The following is a 19018-nucleotide window of genomic DNA, read 5'->3' as shown; positions in this document are numbered from 1 at the left end:
AGACACATACAGACACACACACACACAGACACACACACAGACACACACACACAGACACACACACAGACACACACACACAGACACACACACACAGACACACACAGACACAGACACAGACACACACACAGACACACACACAGACACACACACACAGACACATACAGACACATACACACACACAGACACACACAGACACACACAGACACACACAGACACACACACAGACACACACACAGACACACACACAGACACACACACACAGACACACACAGACACACACAGACACACACACAGACACACACACAGACACACACACAGACACACACACACACACACACAGACACACACACACAGACACACACACAATGAAACAGTTATTGTATAAATAAATGATCTCGGATTAATAGAAATGATTCGAATTGTTGAATCCTCACCTTTTTTGACCTCTCTGATATTGTAGGTGCTCTCTGTAATAACTTCTCCTGTAGAAACTCATTATTCTGCAGCAGGACATAAACACCATACAATTACACACAAACTACACAACTACAAACCCATGGAGGAGAAAACGAGAGAGAATAAAATAAAGACAGCATTAATAAAGACGAGAGGAAAATTACTCTTCTTAATCTTTATTATAGAATAAAAACACAAATTTAAAAAAGAGTTTGGGTTCATCTTTCAAAGAAAGAAAGAAAGAAAGAAAGAAAGAAAGAATGAAAGAAAGAAGATAGAGAGAGAGAAAGAAAGAAGGAAAGAAAGAAAGACAGAAAAAAGATAGAGAGAGAGAAAGAAAGAAAAAAGATAGAGAGAAAGAAAGAAAGAAAGAAAGAAAGAAAGAAAGAAAGAAAGAAAGAAAGAAAGAAAGAAAGACAGACAGACAGAAAAAAGATAGAGAGAAAGAAAGAAAGAAAGAAAGAAAGAAAGAAAGAAAGAAAGACAGAAAAAAGATAGATAGAGAGAAAGAGACAGACAGACAGAAAGACAGACAGACAGACAGAAAGATAGACAGAAAAAAGACAGAGAGAAAGAAAGAAAGAAAGAAAGAAAGGCAGAAAGAAAGAAAGAAAGAAAGAAAGGCAGAAAGAAAGAAAGAAAGAAAGAAAGAAAGAAAGAAAGAAAGAAAGAAAGAAAGAAAGAAAGAAAGAAAGAAAGAAAGAAAGAAAGAAAGAAAGAGGGAGGGAGGGAGGGAGGAAGAAAGAGAGAGAGCGAGAGAGCGAGAGAGAATACAGTGGTGTGCTGCCCCCTGCTGGTCTGCAGTGGTAGTGTGTGTGTGTTACAAAGCTTAGTGAACTTCTCTGAACTCCTGGAAACGTTCTCCTGTCCTTCACAGTGATTGGATGAAAACAACACACACTTCACACAGTCGCTAACGGCAACCAGAAGGATTTACCTTCGCTTTCTGGAAGAACTTGTGTTTTAAGAGCTCCGATGATGTTGGCCTGAATGAAATAAGCACAAAAAAATAATTAAATCAATCCTTGTGCTGCACACACATACACACACACATACACACACACACACATACACACACATACACACACATACACACACATACACACACACGTCACCTTTTCTCCGGGTCCTTCTGCAAACACAGTGAGATCATCTTCCTGAAGGATTTGCCGTACTTCTTTACCATTTCTTTATCCGTGATTCCCGTCTCCAGGGAAGGAGGGTCGTTCTGCAGGGTCAGCATCAGCACCTGCGAAAACACACCGCAAAGTGTTTCCATAGCGACGGCTGTCATGTCTGTAAGCTGAGGATACAGTGAGAGGCTGAGATCATAAAATCATCATCATCACTACTTACTTTCATAGGAGGGTATTTGTGGTAGGGAGCAGCTCCTGTGGCCAACTCGATGGCTGTGATCCCAAAACTCCAAATATCTGCTTTAAAGTCATAACCCTTTACCTACACACACACACACACACACACACACACACACACAGTAAAAGGTTTCCTGATTAACTGTTCTGTCATTGCAGTAGGAATTCACATTCTATAAAGGCTACCAATCAAAAGTTTTGGAACACATGTAAATTATATACAGCACATCCCACAGATTCTCGACTGGACTGAGATCTGGGGAATTAGAAGGCCAAATAAACACCTTAAGCTGGTTGTCATGCTCATCAAACCATTCCTGAACCATTTCTGCTTTGTGGCACGGCGCATCATCCTGCTGAAAGAGGTCACAGCTATCAGGGAATACCGTTTCCATGAAAGGGTGTACATGGTCTGCATCAATGCTTAGGTAGGTGGTATGTGTCAAAGTAACATCCACATGGACGTCAGGACCCGAGGTTTCCCAGCAGAACATTGTCTAAAGCATGACACTGCCTCCGCCGGCTTGCCTTCTTCCCATAGTGCATCCTGGTGCCATGTGTTCCCCAGGAAAAGAAAACGTGATTCATCAGACCAGGCCACCTTCTTCCACTGGGTCCAGTTCTGATGGTCATGTGCCCATTGTTTGCGCTTTCAGGGGTGCACAGGGCTCAGCAGGGGCACCCTGACTGGTCTGCAGCTATGCAGCCCCATACACAACAAACTGTGACGCACCGACACCTTTCTATCAGAACCAGCATTAACTACTTCAGCAATCTGAGCAACAGTAGCTCGTCTGTTGGATCGGATCACACGGGCCAGCCTTCACTCCCCACGTGCATCAAAGAGCCTTGGTCGCCCATGACCCTGTCACCGGTTCACCACTGTTCCTTCCATGGACCACTTTTGATAGATACTGACCACTGCAGACCGGGAACACCCCACAAAATCTGCAGATCTGGAGATCTTCACAATCTGGCCCTTCGTCAAACTCGCTCAAATCCTTACGCTTGTCCATTTTTCCTTAAATCCCAGACTTCATATTAAGCCCCACTGTGGAGTGAGACATGACAAAGACAATCGATGCTGAACATGATGGTGCACAACAAAAACTCCTGAGTGTGTGTGTGTGGTACTGAATGGATCACTGAGGTGATTCACACCACCGCCTAGAAATGATTCAACATCTGGTTCACTAGACACAACACTGTCAGTCATCATTTTTTCCCCCCGATACAACGTGGAACCAGATCTTCGCTGAAGCTCAGGTCTAACGTGAAACTCATACACATACAGTACACGTAGACGAGCGAATACACATCGGGTTGAGTCTCCGGAAATAATACTCTAGCTGCATGCAGTAATCAGCTGAATCAGTGTGTGTGTGTGTGTGTGTGTGTGTGTGAGTGAGTTTCACCTGCTCCATGACTTCAGGAGCCATCCAGCATGGCGTCCCGACGAACGTCTTGCGCACTTTATTCCTGGTGATGTCACCGCCGGTGGATAAGAAGGCACTTACGCCGAAATCTGCACAGAGAATTAAAAAACAAAACAAATCGAGGGTGTGGAATCTGCCCACAGTCATAACAGCTTAACCCTGGATCATCAGATTAGACGTGGATCAGAACCGGTTTGTGGGATTATAATGTATAAAACATGCATTCCTGTCCTGGTTACGAGGAGGAGGCGGTTTCGCTGAGAGCGTTAATCAGGCGGAGGTTCTCTCAGTGGAGTGAAGAAGTGAGTGAGAAATTCCCGTCAGATGTACAACTGACACTTTACAAATATGGGAGAACACACACACACACCCACACACACACACACACCCACACCCACCCCTCTTCAGATACACTCCGATACGCTCGGCTTGTTTCCCCATGTCTTTGATCTTCAAAGGTTTTTATTTGGCCTACTAAAATAAAATCCCTCCTGCTTTCATGAATTCTAACTAGCGGTGGGAATTCCGGCTTTTCGCTGAGTTCGGATCATTTAGCTCTAATGTCACGCTGCTTCCTATACGCAGACACAGGTTCGAAAGAAGTTTCCGGGAAAGCGTCGGATTAATCACACCCCAAGAGTCTGTGTCTAGCGTCTACCTCGAGTCGAGTCGAGGTTATGTCTTCATAAAAACACTTCCTCAAGGATTTTAACCCTCTCTGCTCCAGCAGCACTATCATGGCGCTGTGACCTCAACTGGGCGCCGGTACTGCTAACTCAAGTGGTTAAGGCTCTGGGTCGTTCACCTGGAAGATGGGGGTTCAAGCTCCGGCACCGCCTCCAGCCCACCCTGCTCCAGGGGCGCTGCATCATGGCTGACCCTGTGCTCTGACCCCAAACCCCAAGGATGGAATATCTGAAGGCTGGCTACTGTGTCTTCCTCCTCTTCTTCTTCTTCAAATATGACCCTGGTTCAAAATCCTTAACATTCACACACCTGTAACTTTCGTAAAATCGACCTAACTGAACCTAAATGACCACTGGAGTACCTGGTAAAGCACTGAAAGCTGTTTAAAGTGCACTACATGCGGTAAAGCTAATACATCATTTTAACATTTATTTCTAAGCCTGTTTAATTTGAGCATGAATCTGATCAGTGAAGGTTTAAAGTGGTTATTTTGGCAGTTCTGGAAACCTTCTAGTCGCTTACCCATTGACCCTCTGTGTTTAGGACGCACTGTCGCATATGTCCATGTGTGAAGAAACGTCAGACAGACGTTTAGACAGAGACTTGAGCTCATGAGTGCTTTGAGCAAACCGCTGGACTATGGCTATTTTAATTCCTGGTGAGCTTTGGACTCGTCATCTGGCAGATCGCTGACCAAAAGGCGAAGTATTTCAGTGGACCAAACAGATTATTCAAAATAGACTGTGGTAAGATGTAGTCCAGTGTCTTTGTCTTTCAGAACGTTTCATTTATGTAAGCTCTCTCTCTCTCTAGAAGGCTCATGGGACGAGAAGTGGTGGCTCAGTGATTAAAGGAATTAAGGCTACTGACCGGAAGGCCATGATTCTGAATCCCGGGACCGCTGATGGGCCCCTGAGCATGGCCCTTAACGCGGAATGAGACAAATATAATCCGCTCTGGATAACGGTGACTACTGAATGCTGTAAAATTATTAAGAAGCTGATAAACAGATCAGCTGCCGGGTTCGAGACTTCAGAAAAGGGAGCCTTCACAGATTCCTCAACGAGAACAGAATGCTTGAATACGGATGTTCGGAAAAAATTGTGCCGAATTCGGAACAGACGTGTCTCCAGGGCCACCGTTACAACAAAACAATGACTTGGAAGAAAGTAGCTATGAACTAATGGGTACTTCAAGGGGACCGACCGTCAGACAGACAGACAGACAAGACAAAAAAAGGACAGGACTGATTATATGGACACAGACAGACAGGAAAGGACAGGATTGATTATACGGACACAGACAGACAGACAGGAAAGGACAGGATTGATTATACGGACACAGACAGACAGACAGGAAAGGACAGGATTGATTATACGGACACAGACAGGAAAGGACAGGATTGATTATACGGACACAGACAGACAGACAGGAAAGGACAGGATTGATTATACAGACACAGACAGACAGACAGGAAAGGACAGGATTGATTATACGGACACAGACAGACAGACAGGAAAGGACAGGATTGATTATACGGACACAGACAGACAGACAGGAAAGGACAGGATTGATTATACGGACACAGACAGACACAGACAGGAAAGGACAGGATTGATTATACGGACACAGACAGACAGACAGGAAAGGACAGGATTGATTATACGGACACAGACAGACAGACAGGAAAGGACAGGATTGATTATACGGACACAGACAGACAGACAGGAAAGGACAGGATTGATTATATGGACACAGACAGACAGACAGGAAAGGACAGGATTGATTATACAGACACAGACAGACAGACAGGAAAGGACAGGATTGATTATACGGACACAGACAGACAGACAGGAAAGGACAGGATTGATTATACGGACACAGACAGGAAAGGACAGCATTGATTATATGGACACAGACAGACAGACAGGAAAGGACAGGATTGATTATACAGACACAGACAGACAGACAGGAAAGGACAGGATTGATTATACGGACACAGACAGACACAGACAGGAAAGGACAGGATTGATTATACAGACACAGACAGACAGACACAGACAGGAAAGGACAGGATTGATTATACGGACACAGACAGACAGACAGGAAAGGACAGCATTGATTATACGGACACAGACAGACAGACAGGAAAGGACAGGATTGATTATACAGACACAGACAGACAGACAGGAAAGGACAGGACTGATTATACAGACACAGACAGACAGACACAGACAGGAAAGGACAGGACTGATTATACAGACACAGACAGGAAAGGACAGGATTGATTATACAGACACAGACAGACAGACACAGACAGGAAAGGACAGGACTGATTATACAGACACAGACAGGAAAGGACAGGATTGATTATACGGACACAGACAGGAAAGGACAGGACTGATTATACAGACACAGACAGACAGACACAGACAGGAAAGGACAGGACTGATTATACAGACACAGACAGACAGACAGGAAAGGACAGGATTGATTATACAGACACAGACAGGAAAGGACAGGATTGATTATACGGACACAGACAGACAGGAAAGGACAGGATTGATTATACGGACACAGACAGGAAAGGACAGGATTGATTTTACGGACACAGACAGACAGGAAAGGACAGGATTGATTATACGGACACAGACAGACAGACAGCCAGGAAAGGACAGGACTGACAGAGTGGCAGACAGAGAGATGGACACACAGACAGACAGACAGACAGGTAAATAGATAGGAAATGACAGAATTGATTATATGGACAGACAGACAGACAGACAGATAGATAGATGTAATGTATATGGCCATACAAACTGACAGGCAGGCAAAAAGACAAAACAGGACAAAAAGACAGACAGATTACTATGTAGTCAGATAGATAGATAGATAGATAGATAGATAGATAGATAGATAGATAGATAGATAGATAGATAGATAGATAGATAGATAGATAGATAGATAGATAGATAGATAGATAGATAGGACAGACTGAAAAATATTTCATAAAATAAGATTGTCATCATTTGATCATCCAGAGATTTATATGCAGGAAAATGAAAATAACTGGAGCTCTATGGATTTTAACTTCTAAAGCAGCTTGTGTGTGTGTGTGTGTGTGTGTGTGTGTGTGTGTGTGTGTGTGTGTGTGTGTTTGATCCGAGCAAATCATTCAAATCTAGAGTGCTCTGAGCTCTGCTAAATGATGTGAAACAGACTGAAGCGATACACCCAATTAGTAAACGGAATGACGTGTAATCGTGGGAATGTGCGGTGCTGGGTGACGTTACCTGCGATCTGAACAGAGCCGTCTTCCCCCAGCAGGATGTTTCCAGCCTTCAGATCCCTGCCAACACACACAAACACACAGCAGGCAAACAGTTTAGCACACACGCATGCATCGTTTTCTAGGAGGGCCTGAACGTTCGCGGTGGAACGTCACGCTAATCCACAAACTCCCGAAGAAGTTAACATCATCAGAGTTCTAACCTGTAATACACACGACCTAGGTGCGTATATAAAGAGGAATCAGCAGACACTAATCATTATTGTTAAATAAATGATATCCCATATCATAGAATGTCTAAGACAAAACATTGGAAGTATTTCGGTTCAGTCATTGTGTCGCATCTAAGAATGAATTCTGGGTCCGTCGCTGTGGGCAGGGAGCATGTTCGGTTAAGGACAGCTGTGTGTGTGTGTGTGTGTGTGATGCTACAACACAAACTGGACTGTCCTGCCAGCCGTAGTCATGGCGACAAGACTCCCGGACCAGGGCTGTTGCCGGAGGTCACCTCAGTTCAAAGGAAAAGGATCATTTTGGGAAAGACAAACAGAACAAGGACGGAGAAACAGCTGCGTGTCTAGACTGCCTGATGAACTACCAGACGACTGGAAGTCAAATTCCGTTCAATCTCCTCCCACGCTGAAGCATTTCCGGCTAATTTAAGACCTTCTGCCTGGGTGCGTGCTCCTTTTTTTCCCCCTCACTTTCTACGATAATGAGGAAATGTGCCGGTTTTATTGGAATATTTTTAGTTTGACTTGGGATCATAAAACAGACCGGCCGGTGCGCGCTGACCGAAAGGCTACAGTTAATCGAACAACTACTCTTTACAACCGTCCTGAGCAGAAAAGCATCTCGGAACAGACAACACGTGGAAACTGAGACTAAAAAAGACCACGTCTTCACAGTTTCGGTTAGAAGAATCTCAATTCAACTGGAAAGTCTCCAGCTCTCAGTAAGGTGTGAGAAGCAGGCTGGTATGACAGGAAGGATATGTCAGTACAGTACAGCGCTTCCTGATGTATTCATCTAACGTCCACTCCTCTCAGGAAGGCCAGAACATACATTACATAATCCAGTATTATTAAATTTTTCTCCTCGTAAAAGCGTAATTAAATTTAGCTGCCTCTCAAACTAATAATCAAAGGTCAGAGCAGTGAATCTGCTGAATGCATGAATACATTAGCCTATCACATGCTGTCTGGTTTCCTCCCCTGGACTGTCCATGTGGGGGCAGCACAGGAAATATTTTTCCAAGATGTTCGGACGAGTCACACGAGTCCCCCTCGTAAAACAGGCAATATCTGAGCGTGGCCTCCAGTTCTGCTCTCCAGAGGCAAATAACTGTAAAATGTTTATCTCGCTGTCTCTCTCTCTCTCTCTCTCTCTCACACACACACACACACACCTGAGGTGCCAGATGAGTCAGAGTCTGGTGGAGTACAGAAAGAGAATAATACACACTGATTACTTCTTTCTTCATAAACAGTACTGATACTGAAGAAACCTGCAACATGGCAACGAAAAACCGTCTCATAACGTCTCACACTGCATGCCATAAACACACTGATAGACTAGATATAACAGAGTAGAACAGAAAAGACAGACAGACAGACAGAAATAACAGTGACACAGAGTGGCTTTAGATTGGAAAGAGCTAGAGAGTGACAGACAGACAAAGATAGGGCAGAAAAGGATAGAATAGATTATATGGACAAACAGGTAGACAGACACAGACAGACAGAGATATGAAAGGACAGAAAAGGATAGAATAGATTGGCTGGCAGACAGACAGACACACCGGTAGACAGACAGACAGACAGACAGACAGACAGGCAGGGAAAAAAAAACTGGCAGACTGAACAGGATGATAGAATAAAACGGACAGAGAGACAGACAGATCTTTTCATGGTGTATAAACACAGGCCAGTCTTGAACAATAACATGTTTTGTATATAGCAGGTTGTTTTGGATTCTATATATTAAGCAATTTTAAACGGACATGGAGACAACAAAACACGAACGGAGTTCAGAGCACAGAACCGGTCCCATCATCCACCAGCACGGTTTCTGCCTCATGGTCCAGGATAAACTCTAGAACTGTTCTGGACTGGAGTCTGAACCCCTGCTGTGTTAAACCCTGCAGTGCTTATATAACATGAGAACATATGCATAGATGCTCTCTTCCCCCTCTCACACACACACACACACACACACACACAGAGCATTAAGCCTCGTACTCAGGGTGATAAACAGATGAAGCGGTTGTTCGTCTGCAGCAGGTCTCTCGGGAAGCTTGTGCTGTACGCAGCCTAATGGAGCAGTCCATCTTGTAGAGGACTCTCTCACTGTTCTCATCTACATCTCCATCAACCTCTCCATCGTAGATCTTTGGGTCCTGTCAGATCTGTGTAATGAGTTTAACACCCAGTCGTTCTCTTCTGCGGTGTTTCACTAACTAGCCGAGCGGAGTCTCTGCCTTGCACGGCTGCACTGCGATCGAGAAAAGTCTGTCCAGTGCTGGTTGTCTCCTCTGATTATTCTGTGCTGGATTCCTGACTAAATGTGACGTTAAAGGGCAACGGGAAATAGAGCATGAGAAAAGAAGCCTCTCTCTTTTCTTTTCCTAAGAAGCTAACATGGAGTGTTATATCAGCGCTTCCCCATGGGGATGACAAAAACGGACCAACAAATTAGCGGCAGACTCGCTAAGCACATCACACATGGATGGAATGTGCTCAGAGGGCGGAGCTTTCTGGAAAATTCATTCATAGTATTGGCACAAATTTTAATGCTTATGTGTTTAGCTGGGGTTTAAAATAAAATCATTAAATAAATAAAAAATAAAATAAAATACAATGACAAACTAAAATAAAATAAAAACAAAAAATAAAAATAAAATTAATTTTAAAAAATAGATAAAAACATAGACAGAGACAAACAGACAGACAAATGAATTAGAAAATGGAGGGGGGGGGCATATTTCCTGGTGCACTAAGAACACTGCAGCTTCCAAAATCAGGAATAAACCAAGTAAAAAAAAAAGAAGTCAGATTTACCATAAGGCTAACTTCATGCATTTAACAGGAGGGAAGTCTAGCACAAGGTTATAAAGCTGCCAATAAAATGCTCCATTTCCTCAGTGATGGGGTCGAGGGGCCCGGGGGGGAGTGTAAAGGAAACTTTAATCTCTCCTCCAGGCCCTAATTCAGTCAAGCCCATGCCATGACAGTGGATGTATTCATCCCAATACAGTGAATACATCCACAAAATCACATCAGCAACACTAACACGGTTCCTTCAACTAACAGAACTTGAGGCACACCATCGCTCCGAATTCATCGGCAGTCTGCCAGCAGTATAACGTATACGGTTCTGCACTGTAACTGTTCTGTACTGCGGCTCTGTGATGCTGAATCACCAGAGACTCCACTGGACCAGCGACAAACCTTCTAAACGGGGTACGACAGAACATCAGCAGAGTTAGAAGTGCGAATTAAAAGCCACAGAAATGGGCTTTCAAGATGATGCTGGTTGCTATGGTAGCCACAGGGACTCAGAGACTCGTTATTATTTACCACGAGAGAGAGAGAAAGAGAGAGAGAGCCTTCTATAAAAAAGGAGCAGTCTAAAGGTGTTAGATGAGTTTGCAACACAAGATCAAGCCCCATCTTTACCTCCTGAATGACAATGGATGGTAAAAACTACATCTGTCTGTAGAGCTTTATAAATTAAAGCGCAATAACTCATCACTAGTTCCACAAATTTTAGCTGAACAATCAAGGAGATACACCGATCAGGCATAACATTATGACCAGTGACCGGTGAAGTGAATAACACTGATGATCTCCTCATCATGGCACCTGTTAGTGGGCGGGATATATTAGGCAGCAGGTGAACATTTTGTCCTCAAAGTTGATGTGTTAGAAGCAGGAAAAATGGGCAAGCGTAAGGATTTGAGAGAGTTTGACGAAGGGACAAATTGTGATGGCTAGACCACTGGATCAGAGCATCTCCAAAACTGCAGCTCCTGTGGGGTGTTCCCGGTCTGCAGTGGTCAGTATCTATCAAAATGGCCCAAGGAAGGAACAGTGGTGAATCGGCGACAGGGTCATGGATGGCCAAGGCTCATTGATGCACGTGGGGAGCGAAAGCTGGCCCGTGTGATCCGATCCAACAGACGAGCTACTGTTGATCAAATTGCTGAGGAAGCTGATGCTAGTTCTCATAGAAAGGTGTCAGAATATACAGTGCATGATGGGTTAGGGCTGTTTTGGCAGCAAAAGGTGGACCAACACAATATTATGCAGGTGGTCATAATGTTATGCCTGGTCAGTGTATTATCTAAGCAAATCTTCATATACTTAGGGCAGTGGTGGTTCAAGTAGTTAAGGCGCTGGGATGTTGATCAGAGGATCGAGGTTCAAGCCCCAGTGCCACCAAGCCCTGCTGTTGAGCAATAGAGTAAGGCCCTTAACCCTCCCTGTTCCAGGGGCACTGCATAATAGCTGCCCCTGTGCTCTGACCCCAACTTCCTCAGCTGGGATATGCAAAGAAAAGTATTCCACTGTGCTGTAATGCATGTGTGGCGAAAATAAAGGCTTCTTGACCTCAGTTCTTCTTCTTCGTTACTCAGAAGGACATGAACGTCTTTCTGAATCAAAATCCTCGGATTTTCCTAAACAGCACATTTCTTATGTAAATGCTCCAGCTTCAAGGCCATTCTTTTTGTGCAATTTTTTTTCCCTTGAAAGAAGTTTTTTAAATGAATTAAATCAGAAAGAGACAAAAGCATGAACATACTGAACAGACTGAAAGGGTTCTCTCATCTGTAGAGGATGAAGATGAATGAAATGAAACGAGGAACACGCTGATCTTCTCTTCGCCCGTTCCGGTGACTTACATCATCAGACAGTGGCAGAAAAGTGAGAACCCGATCTCCGCCACAATGGGACCTGAGCAGAGAGACGCTAATGTGTTCTCAGCCTGCTCTGAAAGGCATGATGTACTTTCGACCATTCCCAAGTGACCCACGTGAGCCGTTTAACACGATCCGTTTGAGTGGAAGCAACAAAAACGAGCGTGCCGCTGTGAACTGCGTGCGAGTAATTAGAGTGCCCTGTGCAGCTGCTAAGCCCAAAGTGAGAAGCTCATCAGGTAGCTGCTAGAGGGCAGAGATGCTCAAGGTGGTCACTGTGAAGCTTGAAAACTGTGCAATAAAAAAAATAAATAACCCTGCTTTGGGTCAGTGCCTGTAAGTGCATTCTCCTGGATCAAGAGTGGGCATCATGTGATTCCTTCTGACTCCCACAGCTACTTCCAGTCACAGCTCCTCATTGTCGTTCATATGATCCAGCTTAGAGGGCGAATACAGGACAAGTTACGTAGTCGTGTTTGTGCTTTTCACTCAGCCGCGTTGTTCTAGAGAGCATGACCCGAGGTGTGTTTTTCACACACACTACACTGCTTTTGTGACTTCAGCAGAACAAATATCTCATATAACACCAGAATATAGACAGAACATAAGTTTATACTGACTGTAAAACACAGAGGACGCTTACACCAGAGTGCAGCATGAGTTATGGTAGAACATTTACACCAACATGTCCCTGCTTATAGTAGGGACTTGGTTCATAGTCTCCTTGTCTCCACTCCAATAAAAAATAAATAAATAAATAAACAAATACATAAATATATAATACAAATAACTAACTAACTAAAATAAATAATTATGTACACATAAATAACTAAAACAAATGCACAATAATTAGATAAATAAATAAGCACACAAATTAATTCATTCACGCAAAATATTAAATATATAAACAAATAAATACACAATAATTAGATAAATAAATAAGTACACAAATAAGTAAAAAAAAATAATTAATTACTTAATTGATTATTTAATCAATTACTTAATACACAAATAATGAATAAATAAACCAACAAATACATAATAATTAGATAAATAAATAAGTACGCATAGATAGGAAGACAATTCACATTAAATAACTAAATAAATAAACAAAAAAATATAGTATAATAATTGGATACATAAATAAGTACACATAAATAAGCAAACAAATTAATTAATTAATTAATACACACAAATAACTAAAACAAACCAATGCAGAATAATTTGATAAATAAGTACAAAATAAATAAACAAACAAACAAACAAATAAATAAATATATAAAGTGCACATAAATAACTAAATAAATAAACAATAAATACATAAATAAGTACACAAACAAAGAAATATCCCATTGTCTGCTGTCCCCATGTCCTCATTAGAAAAAATAAATAAATAAATAAAAATAAATAAAAACATAGAAATCTGCCTGATCTACCACTTCGCTTGATTTCCTCAGTTCTAAGTCTCTTTGGATAAAAGCTTCTGGTAAATAAAATGACTAAACCTTCAGTAAATATCTCTTTATCTAACCCTAGCATTCCTTGCATTGTATTGCACTCGATTACTCCCAGTGAATTCCTTTTCAGATCAGGAAATCTTTGCGTTAATAATTCCAGGCCTTTCAGGTTCTTTGCTCTTTAAGGAACGATACCTGTGATGAAGCACTGAGGAGCTTCATCCTGATTGAAATTCTGAGCCAGGCACTAAGTAAGGTGCAGGTACTTAACCAAGCTAAAGAGCCATGAATTATTGACACCGGCTGCTTTAACTGGCTCCGGAAAACAAGACGGGGAAAGAAGGTGTTTAATATTAATACGGGGAGAATTGAAATGAGGTTGAATTAGAGGATCTTGAGATGGAGAGGGAGGGAGGGGAGTTGTGGAGCAGGGGTCAGATAAGTAGGTGGTGCTGTAGCAGGAAGTGACAACAGCCATAGAGCTGAATGCGTGTATGCCGTAAAGTTCTTTAATTAAATGTCCGCAGATGTCTAAGATGGATTGTTTTAAGTGGGGGAAAAAAACTCGGCGCCACATTTCCAGATGTCGTCTCCACATGCTTCATAAATCAAGCCTTATTATTTCAACTGGCTGTACTCTAATTAAAGACATAACAAGAGTGTTTTTACAAAGACATGAAACATGACTCACGGTGTGAATGACGTCGCCGACGCTGTTAAAGAAATCAATATATACCGTATTCATGGAGAACGACAGAACAATGGATGGTGTAGGAGGCAAAGAGGCATTCTGGGGGATTACAGATATATTGGCATAGTATTAATGCAATCAATTTTATTCAGCATTTTTTTTTACACCGATCAGGAATAACATTATGACCACTGAGAGGTGAAGTGAATAAGACTGATGATCTCCTCATCATGGCACCTGTTAGTGGGTGGGATATATTAGGCAGCAAGTGAACATTTTGATGTGTTAGAAGCAGGAAAAATGGACAAGCATAAGGATTTGAGTGAGTCTGATGAAGGGCCAAATTGTGATGGCTAGACCAGATCAGAGCATCTCCAAAACTGCAGCTCTTGTGGAGGTGTTCCCGGTCTGCAGTGGTCAGTATCTATCAAAAGTGGTCCAAGGAAGGAACAGCGGTGAACCGGCAACAGGGTGCGAAGGCTGGCCCGTGTGATCCGATCCAACAGACGAGCTACTGTTGCTCAAAATTACTGAAGACGTTAATCCTGGTTCTGATAGAAAGGGGTCAGAATACACAGTGCATGATGGGTCAGGGCTGTTTCTGGCAGCACAAGGGGGACCGACACAATATTAGGCAGGGGGTCATAATGTTATGCCTGATCGGGGTATATTATCAAATCATGTTGGATGTACAAAAACGAACCGTGTTAAACATCCATCGCTGAACTGAACTGAATTTTAATTGTGGTTTAAGCTGAATGCAAAATTACTTTAAACTTTAAATAATCACTCTTTACAGCCATCGTAAGCAGAAAAGCATCTCAGAATGCACAGATCTCCTACAAGCGATGAAGACCACATCAGGTTCCACTGCTCCCAAGTCAAGATAAGGGGAAAGCTGAGGCTACAGTGATGAGAGACAGATAATGGAAGTGATGGAAATGGACTGGAAAGAGCAAGCAAGGTTCTGGAGATGTTTTACAAGCTGAAATGGTGGCTGGTGCTATATTTTAGTACAGAAGCTAATATACTGTAATGACGTTTGCTAAACTAAACAGCTAGCTACGTGCATTAATGCTGCGCAAGTAAAATAAACCAGTATAAGGAAGCAGAAGTAATACATCTTTGATGCAGTATGCGGTGTTTATAAGTCGTTAGTCAATATTTCAGGATATGAATTGTGTTATTATGGGCTTTGTTTTGCTCAGTTGTTTCCACACAACACCATGTTCCTGATTCTGAAAAGATGTCAACATTCGGCGGTCATTCTGATTGGTCAGTGAGTTTAGCTCAGCAGGTGGTGAGCTTCTGTAGCATGTACTCATTTTTAAAAAAAAACCCAAAACCAACCTCTGGTTGGTCGACCCATGTGTATTTGGATAAACATGAATTAAAAAGCGAATAACCGGGCTTGTTTCAGGTGCTGCAGATTTGAAAGGTCTTGAATGGAACTGGAAATGTCTTTCAGGTCAACACATCTGTCAGCTTTCAGCATGTCTCAGAATAATCCAGAGTCACCCGGTTATATTGAGACTTGAGCAGTGAGCACACCGTTATTGGTCAGGGTGTAGGGTTCAGCACTGAGTGTGTTACGGGTAATATATTAGATCAAGCTTTGCCAAACTGAGAATCAGAAATGATGAGGAATAACATGCTGGTTCAACTGGAATTATACCACTGGCTGGGTCAGAATAAATATTACACAAGTCAACCTTCTTATTAATGACGCTTCCCTTTGATAGAAATGTCCATTGAGGCTCAGGTGTGTGTGTGTGTCGTGTTCCTTACCTGTGTATCTGCCCGTTTTTGTGTAAGTACTCAAGTCCTTGTAAAACCTCTTTCAGAATGGTGGCTATACTGGGCTCGTCCAGCACTCCGGTTTTGTGCTCCCCTCGTGAGATGATGTGTTTTATCACGTCCAGCACAGAGCCTGATGGGCAGAGAACACAAACCAAACAACATCAGGATACTTAGATAGCATTTGTAAACAGCAGCTCGGTGGTCTGCCTCGTCAAAATCTGTCGATAAGCGTCTTTGCTTATCATCTGCACGTCACTGGTGCCATTGAGTGTGTGTTGATGTTTTTCCTGCCTCAGATGTCAAGCATAACACTTGTAACGAGCACCCTTCTGTCCGAACCGCATCACTTATTTCAAAGTGCTAGCCAATCGGTGGCATCTGTGAGCTCGGGTATGCGGAAGAGGGCAGTTAGCGAATTTCTCCGATTGTTTTCGATGCGATATGGCACAGAGCTGGTTTAAAAGCTCTCAGAGGAAGCACACCTTCTCTGAAGTGACCAGGAATTGGCAAACTGGCAGAAAATGGGGTGAAAAAGAGCTTCACCGGCTCCTAGACAGAGTTGATCAGAGGATTGGGGTTCAAGCCACTGCCAAGCTGCTACTGTTGGGCCCCTGAGCAAGGCCATTAACCCTCACTGCTCCAGGGGTGCAGTATCATGGCCCTGCGTTCTGACCCCAAGTTGCGATATGCGACTGTGTTGTAATTTATGTGACAAATAAAGGCTTATATCTATGTGATCAGAGTCAGTCTTGATAACGGCACCCCTGGAGTAGGCAAGCTTAAGGACCTTGGCTCAAGAGCCCTACTGCGTCAGAATTGGATATTCTGGGGCTTAAACCTTTAACCTTCTGATCATTAAACAAGAGCCTTGACCAGAGACTTAGCCTCTACTTGAAGAATGCAGTCATCAGTTACACCATCACTTCATGCTAACCTTGCTAATCATTTTAGCAAACCTCTCTTTTTTTAGCTCGGTGTCAAGAACGTTCAGAAGAAGCAAATTCCAGTGTTTCATCAGATGTGCAATCAACAACAACTATGGCATGCCCTTTATCGGCTTCTATCTGTGAAACACTGAAATAAGCCATCTCTTATTTAGATCGAGCAAAACAACAAAAATTCTTCTACGTGACAAAAAAGGCATGAAGCAGCTAATAATGCAAACGCTCCGAGGTAAATTACGCTGTTGACTCCATGACATTTTCCCATGACTTTTATTGGGACAGAAGCCAAAACATTAGGTGGTACAAGAGCGTCTTTATTACTTAAGTGGACCTTGAAGACGAGCCAAAACCTGGAGGGAGAGGAGGGGTTTTGTGTAGACAGAGCGACATCTGGAAGGAGCATGTTTCAACAAATGAGCTCAAAGTGCTGACTTAACTGCTAGATCTTCATTCTGTATAAATACATCAAATACATCATCATGGTATGACTAGGGTTCAACAGAGCCTCTTCTCTGGATCTTTTTGTCCAATTAAACCTAAAACAAACCCAAGTAGAGGGTCTGAGTAGGTCTGAGTCTGGCATGTATCTCTTCAAATCTGAAAGCTAGCGTGGATAGTTTATAATGTACACCAGTAGCCCTTTACCACCTAACCGGTCAGTGATGGCTTAATGGTTAAGGTTACTAATCAGAAGGTTGGAAATTCAAGCCCCAGCACCACCAAGCTGCAACTGTTGAGCAAGACCCTTAGCCAACTCTGTTCAAGACTGACCCTGTGCTCAGATCCCAATTTCCAAGTGGCAAGTAATAGCACATTTATAACAATCTGGGGGTTGTTGTAAGTCGATATTATGAACATATATTTACCGCTTCGCCCAGTCCTATTCTCATAACTAGCATTCTGAAATAGTGAAACACAGTGCTGATCTCATCGACTGTCTCGACTCAACCCTCACTGGGATATCCATACTCAAATCAGAGCGCAGAAAATAAAACTCAGACCTCTCCTTGGGGACGTAAGCACTTGTCAAGGCCCTGAAACAGCTGCTGCTGATGCAGCCAGAAAAGACTATTTAATTTGCTCAAGCCAACACCAGGAACATCGTTATCGCTACTCCGCGTTAGGATCCTCTCCATCTCCCGTCCGCTCGATAACAAATTTATTTGAGGGTGCGTTGGGGTCAGAGAAGCATGGGAAGCTTTTTACTAAGGAGTAAAATGAGTTGTTCGGTGAAATAAACTGAAACTGGTTAGCTCTGCTGCATATAGAGGCGCCCGCTGCTGTTTAATCCCTCTGCTGTTTTTAATGGATTTAATTTGTTGAACTGAATGTGTGAATGCACTCACAAGGACAAACTGCTCTTATGTGGAAAATTCAACACTTTCACAATTTCAAATGTACAAAATTGTGATCCAAATCCTTTGATAAATATTACACTGCTCTATAATTATATATATATATATATATATATATATATATATATATATATATATATATATATATATATATATATATATATAGAGAGAGAGAGAGAGAGAGAGAGAGAGAGAGAGAGAGAGAGAGAGAGAGAGAGAGAGCGAGCAGATATATTTTACCCCCACTGAGCTGGCAGGCAGGTTGTATCTAAAATAAGTACTCATTTCACAGAATTTGCATTGGCATCTCGAAGCGTGCTTGATTCAGATCCTTGTGCTCTTTCCAGGGTTTCTTGGAAATATCTGTAATAGGAGCTCTCCCCAGACATCTCTGTCCATGCTGAACGGAAAAGCAGGCCCCGCTTTCTGTGCTGCAGTTAACACAGCTTCCACTGCAGGCAAAGGCTCTTTGTCCGAAAGTTGTTGGAACTGACATTTCTGGTTTCCTGTAAGCTATGGTTTCGCATGGGAGGCACGTTAACACACGCCTACTAGGCCAAAGAGCACAGAGCCATGCCAAGCCAGTGACGTGAGGAGGATCAGTGTATCCAT

At 42.8% G+C, this 19018-nt stretch overlaps 1 protein-coding gene across 2 annotated transcripts in view; it reads right to left on the bottom strand.

The window, feature by feature from the left end:
- Positions 1 to 19018, bottom strand: part of oxsr1b (oxidative stress responsive kinase 1b) — a 54669-nt gene that overhangs the window by 13300 nt on the left and 22351 nt on the right. For both annotated transcript variants that reach the window (XM_058376727.1, XM_058376726.1), the window contains exons 4-10: positions 16096 to 16237; positions 7246 to 7301; positions 3245 to 3354; positions 1813 to 1914; positions 1572 to 1705; positions 1394 to 1442; positions 435 to 500 (exon numbers count right to left, since the gene is read on the bottom strand). In XM_058376727.1, the coding sequence (XP_058232710.1) occupies positions 435 to 500; positions 1394 to 1442; positions 1572 to 1705; positions 1813 to 1914; positions 3245 to 3354; positions 7246 to 7301; positions 16096 to 16237 (659 nt within the window). The remainder of the gene's footprint in view (positions 1 to 434; positions 501 to 1393; positions 1443 to 1571; positions 1706 to 1812; positions 1915 to 3244; positions 3355 to 7245; positions 7302 to 16095; positions 16238 to 19018) is intronic.

Source organism: Hemibagrus wyckioides, linkage group LG23 (assembly GCF_019097595.1).
Source record: "Hemibagrus wyckioides isolate EC202008001 linkage group LG23, SWU_Hwy_1.0, whole genome shotgun sequence".
Classification (NCBI taxonomy): domain Eukaryota; kingdom Metazoa; phylum Chordata; class Actinopteri; order Siluriformes; family Bagridae; genus Hemibagrus; species Hemibagrus wyckioides.
Note: the sequence above shows the minus strand (reverse complement) of the source record. Positions and strands in the feature narration are given on the sequence as shown.